The 15,217-nt window shown below is 37.3% G+C and overlaps 1 protein-coding gene across 1 annotated transcript in view; it reads left to right on the plus strand.

Moving 5' to 3' along the window:
- LOC126974693 (neurofibromin) overlaps positions 1-15,217 on the plus strand; it is a 119,655-nt gene that overhangs the window by 76,629 nt on the left and 27,809 nt on the right. The window contains exons 43-51 of the mRNA XM_050822262.1: positions 146-339; positions 1,609-1,712; positions 2,740-2,790; positions 5,186-5,272; positions 6,739-6,910; positions 7,193-7,331; positions 12,245-12,427; positions 13,437-13,516; positions 14,299-14,432. Coding sequence (XP_050678219.1) covers positions 146-339; positions 1,609-1,712; positions 2,740-2,790; positions 5,186-5,272; positions 6,739-6,910; positions 7,193-7,331; positions 12,245-12,427; positions 13,437-13,516; positions 14,299-14,432 — 1,144 coding nt within the window. The remainder of the gene's footprint in view (positions 1-145; positions 340-1,608; positions 1,713-2,739; positions 2,791-5,185; positions 5,273-6,738; positions 6,911-7,192; positions 7,332-12,244; positions 12,428-13,436; positions 13,517-14,298; positions 14,433-15,217) is intronic.

Here is a 15,217-nt window from a genome sequence, read left to right on the forward strand (position 1 = left end):
TTACAGTTGATAACCTCCTCAATCCGAATAATTTTGGAAATTAACTTTAGATGTTGCTCTTTCAAATCTATACAGTTTGTTATTTTTAAAAAACTTCACTTCACTTTAAGAATAATAAATTGTTTAAAAATTTACATTTTCACAGATTCTGCAAGCCAACCGAAGAATCTCGAAGGCAGAAGCAAGTGGCTCAAATACTAGAGAAACTGATAGAATTGACCATAGAGGAAACAGAGATGTATCCATCCGTTCAGGCCAAGATCTGGGGCTCCATTGGCCAGGTGCCTGAGCTCATTGATATGGTGCTGGATAGCTTCATACAACGTAGTGTGGACTCAGGTAAAGCCAAACTAAAATTTTGATTCAAAAATAAGTGTGTGTATGTGTTACTATAGATTACTCTCGAGACGTTTTTACGTTTGTGTGTGTGTGTGTACGTGTACGGTCAGCACAAATTAAATAAACCAATGCTTTTCATTTTTTTATAATTTTTATAGCCAGGTACTTCATATGGAACTACATTATAAAATTAATGGATAAAATAGTGAATATTAATAATAATAATAATTATAATAAATCATTTTATTTCAGGCCCATAAAATAAATACCTTATAATCTAACATATTGATTCTAAACATAATTTTAATTGTAAATTTCTTTAACTCCAGACATTTCGCACTTAATTTCATCCTGACATTCATCGTTTCATCCGTGTCTTCAAATTTTTACTAACTTTACAATAATAATAATAATAAACAGTAAATATTATAAACCATAAGAATAAACCACAATTAAAATCAATTCATTCATTTATTAACTAAAATCAAATAGACCTCATAACATTAAGGACTGGTCTCCGCTGCGCTCCAACTAGATACTGAACTAATTATTGTTCTTAACAATAATTAGTGCAGTTTTTTATTACGGCAACTATTAGATGCTTGTGTGCGTAGCATCTTGACACTCAATGACGTCTTTCAAATTTTGTTGAGTTTATTAGTTGCTGCACTTTGAGCGCAGCGGAGATCAATCCTTTATCTAAGCTCATAACATGTAGCAATGTTTATAATTAATATAATTATTATTTATTTGGCATTCTCCATTGACTTGATTGTCAATAATTTTCTTCTACACAATGTAACGAACCTCTTTTTTGCTGACTGTACAAGGAAATTGAAATTTCAAGTTTAGAATTACTGTAAGTATACAAATACTGCTACATTAAAAACACAAACAATTTGGTAGTTATTTTACTCTAAAAATCATTTTTATAACTGTAATGTCATACGTTTGATCACCAGTGGAACAACTATTCTTCAGTAGCACTACACCCGGGGACGTCCGCTCGCAATCGATAGCCGATTGAAAGCAATTCTGGCCTCCCGCTGTACTGTGCATTCCTTATATATCACTGAACGACGCACAGTTAATGTCACTGTCGATGTCATGACATTAACTGTGAGTTGTTAACACATACTCAATTCAGACTAGATGTCAATACACTACAATGACGCTGTGTGATAAATCCACTGAGTCCACCACGAAGCCGAGTGCTGAATTAATCTAAGCCGTTGAGATTAATATTAATTAAATTTGTATTATTTTAAGGTCTAGGCTCTCCGATGATAGAAATAATGGCAGATACCGCGGTCGCTCTCGCCTCAGCGAACGTTCAACTCGTGTCCAAAAAAGTTATTGGACGCATGTGCAGAGTAAGTAACATTTAATCCCTTATAAAATATTACTAGATGACCCAGCAAATGTTGTATTGCCATATAAAGTAATAAAAAAATTCAATAATTAAAATTTTTGGGGTATAAGAAATAGATGACGACCGCTTCTCATATCTACTTATATCGTATATAAAATGTATCGTACTACAATAATTATAATATTCGATTGCCATCTTGCGGATCTGTCGTTGGAACAGAATAATATATAAATCGCGATACAAAAAAAGGTGTTGATCGTAGTCCGGTGAAAATTTGAAGTTGCATATTGGCCCACTCTCCCGATAATTCTTTTAAAATCATAAAGATAGTTTGGTTTATATTCGCATGAAAATGATTGTATATAAACAATTGGTACACCGTCAATGTTGAACAATATGATGAACAGTTACTGAGGAAATGTTCAAGCGAATTTCGATCTTCTTGTTTATTATGACTGTAGGAAAATGACATCAAAGTGGGCCACGATTCAATTTTGTCGATTGTACATAGGTACTGGAACCTTCGACTCGCAGACGATCTCGTAATCATGGCAGAGACAATGGAAGACTTGAGCCATATGCTCGATGTCCTCAATACAGCTTCCCAAGGAGTAGGTCTCTAAATGAACATGGACAAGACGAAGATCATCTCAAATGTCCATGTCGCACCTACTCCTATAACAATTGGGAACTGTACTCTCGAAATTGTTGACAAGTACGTCTACATCGGACAAATAATCCAGTTAGGCAGGTCTAATTTCGTGAAAGAGGTCAGTCGTCGAATCCAACTCGGATGGGCAGCGTTCTGGAAGCTCCGTAAAATTATTCTGTCCCAAATACCACAGTATTTGAAGACGAGGGTTTTCAACCAGTGTATGTTGCCAGTGATGACGTACGGTACACAGACGTGATCGCTAACTATGGGCCTAACTGTAGGGGGAGGCCTTTGTCCAGCAGTGAACGTCTTCCGGCTGATGATGACATAAGAAACTTAGATATAAAAAATAATATTTTGTTTTGTTTGACAGGCTCTGTATAAACTGCCCAATAATATACTGGGGCCTATAACACCAGCTACTGTGAGTTTTTTTTATTTATTATTTGCTTTTTAGTTTATTTACTTTTATATTTCGACCTTATATATTATATATGAGTTTGAAATAGTTTAGCAATTTTTTTTTTTGTTAATTTCTTTGTTTTTTATGAGATTTTATCAGTGAGAGGTTTTTTATTTATTATTTATTTTTTAATTTATTTAGCTTACTTTTTTTTGTTTTTTAACAGTATTAGGTTTATTTGCATAAAATACAAAGGCGCCTTTTTCTGAAGTGAATCAGTAATGTGTAAGCATTATTGTGTTTCGGTCGCCGTAGCTAGTGAAATTACTTGCATTGCAATGCATGCAAATAAGACTTAACATGTTATGTCTGAAGGTGACGAGCGAAATATCGATGTCGCTTAGAATCTTGGGTTTTTCAAGAATACCAGTTAGGTCGTGTTATCAGGAGAATCTTTTATTGCTTCAACCTTAATTAGTTATTGTCATTACTATGGGTTTCATTCTCAAGTAATGAATTTAAGCTCTAAAGGTTGATGCATCAAATATAGGATTATTATTACTGTTTATTCTTTATTACTTTTTATGAAATATTTTATGATATTTAAAACGCTAATAACTTTGTTTTTTATTCATATATGCAGCACCTTACATACTATTTTTTTTTTTTGTATATTACAGCCATTGTAAAATAATCTATTTGATTGAAAAGAGTGGCCGTTGAGTTTCTTGTATGTTATTCTCACGTGCTGTAGCTTTTTCCGAACAATTAAAAGAAATATTTTTAAATCCGCTGATTAGTGTTAATTCCGCTTCCGAGATTCAGTCTCGTGCCAGAATTTGGCGAGTCAACATATCCTGAGGACGCCTCGTGTAGAGGCGAAACACGTGTCGAATTGATTGTAGACGAATCTTAGCGGAATTTACACTCATGAAGGCTCACAACAATTGAATAATTAAAAGAAATATTTATAGTGACGATTCAAAAGCGCTTAGTTTAAGCCTAATTGAATAAAGTTTATTTAACTTTGACTTTAATAGAAAATAGCTAAGAAAGCGTGGTTCAAAAATAACAATAATCTTAACTAGAATTAGATTTATTACATTGTATAAAAATACGCAATTATTTTTATACTTCTTAGTGCATATTATTTCTTTTATTGTGTCGGTTAAATCGGTTGTTTTTTTTTGTTACATAGAATTAATAATGATACTAATCAATATGTTATGTTTTTAAAGTTATAACCCTCACTTCTATGATTAATATACAAATAAAATTATTTTTGTATTTAATAATGGAAGCACTTGTGGCTGTTATCGCGACGGCCGGCTTATTGAAGGTAGCTACTGAAAATCATTGTTGGGTGATACCCAACTAATATGCTGAGTAGCAAACCTTTTTGGGACAAAACACTGCAAGTACCACCTTATTATGTTGATATAGAATAAGCCTTACTTTAGTTTTTTAATGTATGTTAGTTTTACTTAGATTAGGTATGTTATAGTAATTTTTAAGATAAGTTTTTTCATGTTATTTGTTATTATATTTTGTAAATGTTCACGTGTATTTGTAGTGTTTGTTCCAAATAAAGAAATACTTACTTACTTACTTACTAAAATTTGAAAAAAAAATTTTTTTGAACGATTCGGACTCGAACCTACGACCTCCGGCGTTACACGTTAGTCAGTTAGTACAAGAGCGACATCTCAAGTCAATTTCCTAATATGCAAATATTGAGGTTGAGTAGGTTATCAACTGTAAAGTAAATCCTGTAGATGAAGCCACAACCTGAGAGTTGAACAAAGACTACAAGTTTTTATAACGAGGCGTTACTCGAACGGTTAGCTCATTTCGTTAGAGTACCGGCACGGAACGCCAGAGGTCGTGGGTTCGAGTCCCGCATCGTTCATAAATATTTGTTTTTCAAATTTTATTTGTGTATTAATCCTAGAAGTCAGGGTTATCACTTTAAAAACATAACATATTGTTTAGATTTACAAGAGCGACATCTCAAGTCGATTTCCTAATATGCAAATATTGGGGTTGAGCAGGTTATCAACTGTAAAGTAGATACTGTAGATGAAGCCACAACCTGAGAGTTGAACAAAGCAAACAAGATTTTATAACGAGGCGTTACTCGAACGGTTAGCTCATTTCGTTAGAGCACCGGCACGGAACGCCGGAGGTCGTGGGTTCGAGACCCGCATCGTTCATAAAATCTTGTTTTACAAATTTTATTTCTGTAATGATACTTATAATGTACATACATAAAATTCTAATGTGCATATTCAAGACTTGTGCCTTTCCTGCATTATCATAATAATATACACAAAATTTAAGTAATAAGCAAAGCCTTTCTCAAGTTAAACAATTTCAATATTAAAAAGTTCAACTTCTTTTTTTTTTATATTTCCAGGTCGTTGACAAGACCTGTCATTCGCCGACAGCCATGTTGGAGCAACACATGATGTGGGATGACATTGCCATACTGGCCAGATACTTGGTAAGTCCTATGTTATTTATACGTCTAGATAGACTATGACAGCTGTCTTTGATGAAAAAAAAAACCCGCTGAGCTTGTTGCGCCCATTGTTCTCAGGCCTGAGGCATTCATTTTGGAATGGGTGGTAGTTTTTTGACTTTCAATAAGTGATGTCACATCTCATTTTGAATAAAAATATTTGAATTTGTGAAAACGTCGACACAAATTGAGCTTAGAGTTAACCTCTATTTTTACCAATGCATGCACACTAACACAAAGTAATATACAAATCGCGAGTGAAGGACGTCGCTTGTCACGCACACTAAAGTATTAAACCTGGCCTGTTAACTATTTAACGACGCCTCTTCCGCCGCCAAGGACTAACCTGTGCTTTATTTGAAATTATCTCAATAATCCTGTAAGGCTAGACGTAAGTGTTGAAAACAAATAAAGAAATAAAACAAAAATTGAGAATAAAATAGAAAATATCTTATTCGTTGGTTTTGTTATTCAATATTTTTGGGAGTTAAGAATAATAGAGAGTAGGGAAGTTAAAATGAGTTGAGTAGGTTGAATGAATGATAGAATGAAAACTATTAATTGCACTGATAGCATAATTAGGCGACTTTATCACCATGCAACCATCTCTTCCATGTAACCTAAAGGTGTAGGAGATTCATTTATAACTTGACATAAAGCGTTATACAGGATATATATATACTTAAATAAACACACATATATTATATTATATAACTATATATAAACAACTTACTCTCCACAGCTGAATATCTTAGTGATCGGACAGCCTGGGACTAGATTATGATTTTTATAGCATTAGCAATGACAGTACAATATTGTTTATTTTATTAAAAAGAGCGCAAAATAAAGAATCCTGGGAGAGTTTCTTGCGCCGGTTCTTCTCACTCAGAGATTTTCCTACGCCATTTGGTTCCGATACGGTAGTAGTATCTAGTATATTAAAAATGACATCAAAAAGAATTGTAAAGGAATCAATTTTGAGAAAATATATACCTTTTATGCCTTTACATTTATATTGTAAGGAATACTCACAGAAGAGGTGGATTTAACAACTACGAAAGGTTGCAGTTCTACCCCCTTATTCATAATAGTCTGCTAACTTTAAGCATTACTAATTCTCACTCTGTCTTCTTCTTTTGACCTAAGTCAGAATGAGAAAAAACACTCCTAAGCGGCTGTTTCAAGTTAGGGGACCATTATGAATAAGGGAGCTAGTCTTTACCAGAACTTCGTTCCACGTACAACCAATCAATAGAGCGAACTTTCGATCGTCATGGCGATCTTTGGGGGAGGCCTTTGTACAGCAGTGGACGTCTTCCGGCTGAAAAGACGATTATGAAGTCTATTCAGAATCACGGTCCAATTGCAACCCCTCACTTTTAGAATGCAGTTGTTTTACACCCAGTTTATGTAGACTTATTATAACACACGTGCGTGGAAACTTCCAGCTGATGCTCTCGTTCAACAACTGCCTGGATGTGGCCCGTCACTTGCCGTATCTGTTCCACACCGTGACCTTCCTCGTCTGCTCGGGGACGCTCTCCATGAGAGCTGCCACTCACGGTCTGGTCATCAACATCATCCATTCGCTCTGCACTTGCAATTCGCCGACCTTCTCTGGTATGTATTTTCTACTGATGTTATAAACGCGAATGTTTGTTAGTGGTGACATATATCTATCCTTCTCACGTCGTATCGTCTCGGAAACACTAAATCCATTCAATTTCACTTATAAGACCAATGTTGCACAATAAGTCAGCTGTGTAGCTGCAGATATACTGCTATACGCAATTCGGTCACGTGAACGCATAAGATTTTCCCCTACCAAAAAGGGCGGGTCTGACTCGCACTTGTCCGGTTTTTTCTTTATTTATTAGCATTAAATGCTGTGATTGGTTTCAGAGGAAACACAGCGGGTTCTGATGCTGTCTCTAGACGAGTTCGCCCTGCCGAAGTTCTACCAAATGTTCGGCATCTCCAAAGTCAAATCTGCAGCCGTCACTGCCTTCCGGAGCCCCTACCATCGACATACCGGTGACTGGTAAGATTTTCTTAAGGGTACCTAAGGCACTTAAGGGTAAGGGTAGTAGGAACTAACTCATGGGTAAATGTATTATTATCATCATCATCATCAGCCGGAAGACATCCACTGCTGGAAAAAGGCCTCCCCCAAGTATCGCCATGACGATCGGTCCTGCGCTGCCCTCATCCAATCTATTCCGGCGATATTGACCAGGTCATCAGTACATCTCATGGAGGCTTACCAACACTGCGGTACGTACATACGTTTGCTATTCGAGGACTTTTCAGCCCCAACGGCCATCTGTCCGCTCCGTCCGCCGAGGACGTCACGGCGGTCCACCATTTTGTTTTAGTTGTAAATCAAATAATTTAGCTAACACGGCAGTCAAGAAGGCTTAGATTCGTCGTCAATCAATTCAACACGTGTTCGCTGCTGCACGAGTATGATGCCAGAATTTGATGAGTCAATCTCCCGAGGAGACGAATTCAGGAAAAAATCGCCTTATCATTTTCTAAATGCTTTTTATTATCTTCACCCGTATGTATGTTTGTTTCTAACACATTCATTTGGACGCGATTTTGACCCACTTTAAACGGCCAGATTTCGTTCAAACTTCGTAGATTTATCGTGGACCAATGACGATAGATTAATTTGATTAAATTATTCCAGTTTTCAATTTGCAAAATGAGATTTTTGTTAATATAAATAATTTTTATCTATCGTCGATACTCACACTTTTATGAGTAAACTAGCTTGTGCCCGCGACTTCGACCGCGTAGATAAAGAGTTTTAGGAATAATAACTTTGGAATTGAAGATTATCTCATGTCCTATTCCAGTTCCGGCTACCGTTTTTGCCCGTTCCCAACATATTATATTAATCTTATTTCGAGGAAGGCAAACTTACCGAGCCTGGTTACGGACATACAGATAGACAGACGGACGGACAGCGAAGTCTGAGTAATAGTGTCCCGTATTTACCCTTTGGGTACGGCACCCTAAAAAAATTGAGGGGGGCACTCCATACCTACACGAAACAAAATGTCAAAAAAATCTATTTAACCCCCTTTTTTTATAGGTCAAAAAAAGAGTTGTGTGATAGTGCTTTCGTCCCAAACTATAATTTTGCAATCGCGCAACACTTGTGCTGCGTTGCTTTGTTTTGAGATATTGCACAATGGAGTTCCAGTATGATTAAGATGTAATAAGTCTGTAAGCAAGAAAGTAATTCAAGAGGCAGCCTGAAAGCTGTGTGAGCAGTTTTGCCTCCCTCCAGTAGTATGGCAACGATTAAAGATGACGCGACAGCCAAAGCAATACCCCGGTTATTTCTTACTTTTGCTAATATTAAATTTATAAGAAAAGTTTTTCCAGTGCCACCAGGAGCATCTAAGAAAAAAATGTCCCCAATCTCTCTTTCAATGCTGGCTTGAATTTGTTGATAAACATTTGCCTGTCCGTCTGTCAATAATTCCTCGTGATGCGATACTACCCCTCCCAGGGCGCAAGGGTCAGAATTTGTCTCTCGTAGATATTCGCAATTATTCAGGTTTACTGCGGATCTTTTTGGTTTAGGTAAACCGAATTGATCCAAATGTTTTCCGGCTTGTGCTAAAACTACATCTTCGATCAATATCAAGCATCTGTTAAACACCTCATTCATGAATAACTCCGCACCATTTTGCAATTCTCTTTCAAGTTGCCGTTTGATGTCGTCCGAAACACTGTCCCTATATTTTTCCCAAAGGCTTAAGGGATCAGTAAGTTGACGAAAACCTATCATTATTGTGAATAGTTCGCGCAGCTTGAAAGGAGAATCGCACAATGCAGCTTTTTCTAAGGTTGTGTCCCAATGTTTATCGTCCTCTAGCAGTCCAAGGGTGTTACTCGCTAATTGAAATGTTGGATGGAGGATACCGTTGACAGTTTTTAAATATTCGAAGGATGTCGGCCCTCTAACCTCATATAGTAATAAATTCAAATATTTTTATTCAAAATAGTATTTAAAATCACTTATTGAACGTCATAAACTACCACCTATTCAAAAGAGACTGCCTCAGACCTGAGAAGAAGGGGCGCAAGAAACTCAGCGGGCTTTTTTTTTAATATAAAATATGGATTACAGTGTGATATCGTACAATAAATATTTATAAATAAAGAGCCTGAGGGTATTCGCTTTAATCTCAGTCCGTGGCGTCATTAAGAAAATTGTTTATGCTAAAACCTTTCCCACACAAACGTTTTTTAACAATTCTTTTAAATTTCGTAACACATTTGTTTTGTACATTTTCTGGGATCATATTGTAGAAGCATATACATCGCCCAACAAAAGACTTACTAACTCGACCCAACCGAGTAGTAGGCATAACAAGTTTATGTTTGGTCCTCGTGTTAACATTATGAATGTCACAGTTTCTATAGAATTCCTCAATGTGCTTATGAACATACAGAACATTATCAAAAATGTATTGAGAAGCAACAGTCAAAATGTTTATTTCTTTAAGTTTTTCTCTTAATGATTCTCTAGGACCTAGGTTATAAATCGTGCGAATAGCCCTCTTCTGTAGCACAAAGATGGTATTAATATCGGCCGCCCTGCCCCATAACAATATACCATAGGACATAATACTATGAAAATAACTAAAGTATACTAATCTCGCCGTCAGTTTACCGTCTAATTTTCTTAACCTCATATGCTGCAGAACTAAGCCTATTCGCCAATCCTTCAATATGGGGGCCCCACTGCAATTTGGAATCAAGAGTAATGCCAAGAAATACAGAAGATTCCACTGGTTTTACCACCTCTCCATTTAATAAAATATTCGCATCTACATTTTTGACATTTGGCGCGGTGAATTTAATTAATACGGTTTTATGACTATTTAACAATAAGTTATTGGCGCTAAACCAGTATACGAAGTCAGATAGAGCATTGTTTACTTCGTCATATAAAACTTGGCTTCGTTTCACTTTGAATATAAGTGAATGTCGTCCGCAAACAATACCACCTTGTGTTTTTTTTCCACAAGGTTAGGTAGATCATTTATATAAATTAGGAAGAGGAAGAGTCCAAGAATAGACCCTTGTGGTACCCCCATACCGAATAAGCGTAGGTGGTAGCACTCGGTGTTATTTGGATGTATCGTATAGACCCTACCGAGAAAAACGGCTAAAAAAGCACGTTTGTTTTATGGAAGCCACCTTCAATATTTATTTTATTCTGTTTTTAGTATTTATTGTTATAGCGGCAAAAGGATCTGTGAAAACAACTTTCTAACTATCACGGTTCATGAGCCTGGTGACGGACAGTCAGATAGGCAGACGGACGGACAGCGGAGTCTTAGTAATACTGTCCCGTTTTTGCGGAACCCTAACAAAAATTGAGGTCGGCACTCCATACCTACATGGTTTTTGGTTACATACCAAATGTCAAAAAATCTATTGAACTCCCTATTTTTAAAGCTCAAAAAAAGAGTTTCCCCATACACACTTTGCACCCCTATTTAGCTTCTGCCTGCAACCCCGTCCACGTGGGTCTCTTTTAAATATTGTAGCGCCATACTACCTCCACACCCCCCATTTAATCCCCTTAGAGGATGATTTCCGGGATAAAAACTAACCTATTTCCTTCCCCGGGTCTCAAACTATCTCTATACCAAATATCATCTAAACCTGTTAATACAAACTTTGCACCCCTTTTTAACCCCTTTAGGGGTGAATTTTTTCAAAACGCTGAAAGTCATTTTCTTGTATTGTAATAAGGAGTCCATACACAAAGTTATACATATCACCGCTCTTCGAGAACACTTCCCTTAAAGCCTCGCCTAGTATCGGAATACTGGGTCTCGAAATCTCGAGCAATTGCCAATTCCGTGGCCATCTGGAGGGCAAAGCCAAACTGGCTTCAAAGAAACTGGGCGTCATTAATAGAGCACGGAAATACTTCAAGCCGGCATACATTCTAGCGCTCTACAAAGCGCAGGTCCGGCCTCACATGGAGTATTGCTGTCATCTCTGGTCTGGCGCACCCCAGTATCAGCTCGATCCATTTGACCGCGTGCAACGCAGAGCAGCTCGAATTGTCGGGAACCCAGTACTCTGTGAACGGCTGGATCATTTGGCGTTGCGTAGAGACGTCGCTTCATTGTGTGTTTTCTACCGCATCTATCACGGGGAGTGTTCCGAAGAGCTGTTCAACCTGATTCCTGCCGCCGAATTACACCTTCGCACGACACGCCACAAGTTAGGATTTCAGCCCCACCATCTGGATGTGTGGCGGTCCTCCACAGTGCGGTTTTCAAGGAGCTTTCTTCCTCGTACCACGAAGCTGTGGAATGAGCTTCCGTGTGCGGTGTTTCCGGGACGATACGACATGGGTACCTTCAAGAAAAGCGCGTACACCTTCCTTAAAGGCCGGCAACGCTCTTGTGATTCCTCTGGTGTTGCAGGAGAGTGTGGGCGGCGGTGATCACTTAACACCAGGTGACCCGTACGCTCGTTTGTCCTCCTATTCCATAAAAAAAAAAAAAAAAAAGTTTCAAATCACTTACTTAAAATTTTACACCATCCCCATACAAACTTTAAACCCCCCTTTAAGGATGGAATTTTCAAAAATCCCTTCTTAGTGGATACTTGCGTTATGTTAACTACCTGTTGTGAAAAAATCAGCTTTCTAGGTTCAACGGTTTGGGCTGGGCGTTGATTTAAGTGAGTGAGTCAGTCAGTCAGGACTTTTACGTTTATATATATATATATAGACTAAACTAAGAAGTAGGAAATATTTTCTATTTTTTTCCGTTCGGCTTTCCATAAAAAGCGTGTTTTTCAGTTTTTTTTAATACTATTTATTTATGGTTATATCATTAAAATCTGCACAATCTTACTGACTATTCCTCTGACATACTTGATGCTGTACTCCCTGTATATGGTCAGGTACTCGGAACATTCTTACGGCTGCAGTCAATCGTCCTGCTTCATGGGCACATCTTTGCCGGCATCAGCCTCCGACAGAGAGAGACTTCCGCTGCAGTCGCTGGAAACAATAACCGACGCACTGCTGGAGATCATGGAAGCCTGCATGAGGGATATTCCTGACTGTGACTGGCTCAACACCTGGTAAGGCCACTTTAATTGATAGACAACTGCGGCTAAATAAACTTGGGTACAAAGTTATATCTAAGAATATACAGGTTGTCCCACGGCTATGCCACATGGAGGTGAAGTACCTTAAATATTGTAGATGTAACATTTTACTGAAAGAAGACTTTTTTATAATTTAAAAACAATTTAAACTGCGTTCATAGATTTTTCAATAATTACCTGTAATTATTAATAAGAACCCGTTACACGAGAAAAATAATACCCTTCAGCTTTATTACTCGTATATACGAAAGGCTTCATCATCATAAGGCTTATACTTTGCTGTGTAACATAACATCAGAATAATGAAAAGCTGACACTGCCCTAAGGATATACAACTGACATTATTATGTTCGATTTCCGGTTCAATCAGGCTATCTAAACATGTATGAATGTAGTTTAAACAGGACCTGATGTCGATGACGTCACATTGTCGCTTTGTTACGGTGTGCAAACAAGCGAGTTATTTTATCTGCATAATTTATTGTTGTAAAGGTGTTGTGTTGTGATGCTAATTACTATTATTCTTATAATGATGAAAAATCAATGAAAGAATCTGGATTAAGTAAAAAAATGTATTAATTTTTCTGGTAGTTCTATTATAGCGAAACAGAATAACAGAAACTACAGAACTATTAACAATAAAAGTCAAAACTTAACAATGAAAACTTCAAAAAACAAAGCAGTGATAGCAAGAAAATATCACGACTTGTACCAAACGGTAATGAAACTGCAAACCGTACTGACACAAAAGGACGAGCTTGAGGGGGTGAAAGGGGAACGGGAGTGAGCTTCACGTTCCAGCGAGGTTCAGAGATAATATGGCCGTGTAATACATACAAACACCAAATTCTGCACATTTCCAACGGCCCCGGCCCGTTGTTTTTATTACAATAAGTGACAGAAAGAGCAGATTGTTCCACCAGTCTCCAAACAGCATTATTTACGGTGAGAGTAACATTTTGACGTTACATTTTTCTTTCAGGATATCGTTAGCAAAGAGTTTCGCGTTCTGCTACAACCCCGCGCTGCAGCCAAGGGCATTGATCGTGTTTGGATGCATCAGTAAGATTATTTAATATTTTATAAATTTCACGTAAAATGAAAACGATTACTTTAAAAATTTAATAATCGAGTTTGAGTTACAGCACTCGGTTTACAAATTTTATGAGGTGTAATATATTCAAGTGTTGCATAAAGTGGCTCGTAAGATGGCAATTATAAAATTTTTCAAGGTTCTTGCGGTGGCAGAAAAAGAACATGTGATCCAAGATGTCGCACAATAAATCTATTCCAGAACAGGCGCTTTGTAAATGCAATCGCTTGCTACAGTTTTCGATACTACTTGAGGACCTCCAAGCTTAGAACATTCATCTTCTTCATATTATTTTGGCAAATCTGGCATTCTACAACCGTGCATTTTGCAAGAAATTTCCTGCCTCGTACAGCCAATTTCGGTAACAATTACTGACCTGCTTTCCCGACTAAGGGACCTTCAACCAAAGAGTATACATCCACCTTAAAAGCCGGTAACGTATATCTTGGCCCCTGGGGTTGCGGATGTCCATGAGCGGTTGCCTCACCACTCCCCATCACGCGAGCCTCTTACCCGATTGCGCCCCTCTTATATAACTATAAAAAGAAATCATCTCTCTACTCTCTTTCCATCGTTTTTTTTTCATATGAGTTACTTGTCCGTTTGCTTACTCTTATAAAATCCTCACTCATGTCTCTAGCGACAGAGTCTAAATATTTGGAGTTTATAATTAGAGTAAACATCACGATGGATATCCCGAAACTTGCAAAAATTGTTTAATGGGTTATGAAGTTTAATATATTCTTGGCAGGTAAAAACGTAACTGATGACGATATGAAACAACTGCTCCGGATTCTGGTGAAGGCTCTGGAGTCGTTCAACGATATGGCACTACTGGAAGCCATCATTATGTGTCTCACGAGGCTGCAGCCGTTACTGTATTCTGTGAGTATATTTTATGCAACCATGGAACTGTTTGGATGGAGTTTGTAGTGTCTTGACAACTAGTCTGAATTAAATACGGGCTAACAATAATTGTCACTGTCATGACATCGACGGTTACATTAGCCATGTGATATTAAGTGCTATATAAAGAATGCACAGCTTATCGGGAACGCCAGTTCCAAACAATCATTGGCCGGGAGCGGACGTCTACTGGTGCAGTGTTACTTACTGCCGACAGTTGTTTCACCTGTGCGCAAATGCGAGACCATACAGAATTTTCGTTACCTTAGATCTCTGCCATTTTAAGGATCGAAGTTCTTTTAAGTGCAAAGTTAAGATATTTTTTTTTAATACTTTTACACAAATTATCTTGCCCCAAACTAGGCATAGCCTGTACTATGGGTATAAGACAACGAAATATTTAATACAATACTCTCAACTTAAACATACATAAATACTTATAGATATCCATGACTCGGAAATCATATCAATATTTGAACCTACCGGGATTCGAACCCGAGACCTCTAGCTTAGTAGGCCGGGTCACTAACCACTGAGCTATATGGGTCATCTATATAATAAAACGATTATAAGGATTTGATATCTTTTATCTGGGAAATCCACAATTTATTAGGGCATGTGTTTGAAGCCCATCATTGCTTATTTAAGACTGTGCAGATCTAGCATTGGAGATAAACATAATTATTATTGCCTTATGTATTAATTAAAAATTATTGTATTTCAGTGGATATTCTTTAATATTTTTCCTTAAGCCTTCCAGTTTT

Source organism: Leptidea sinapis, chromosome 33 (genome assembly GCF_905404315.1).
Source record: "Leptidea sinapis chromosome 33, ilLepSina1.1, whole genome shotgun sequence".
NCBI lineage: Eukaryota > Metazoa > Arthropoda > Insecta > Lepidoptera > Pieridae > Leptidea > Leptidea sinapis.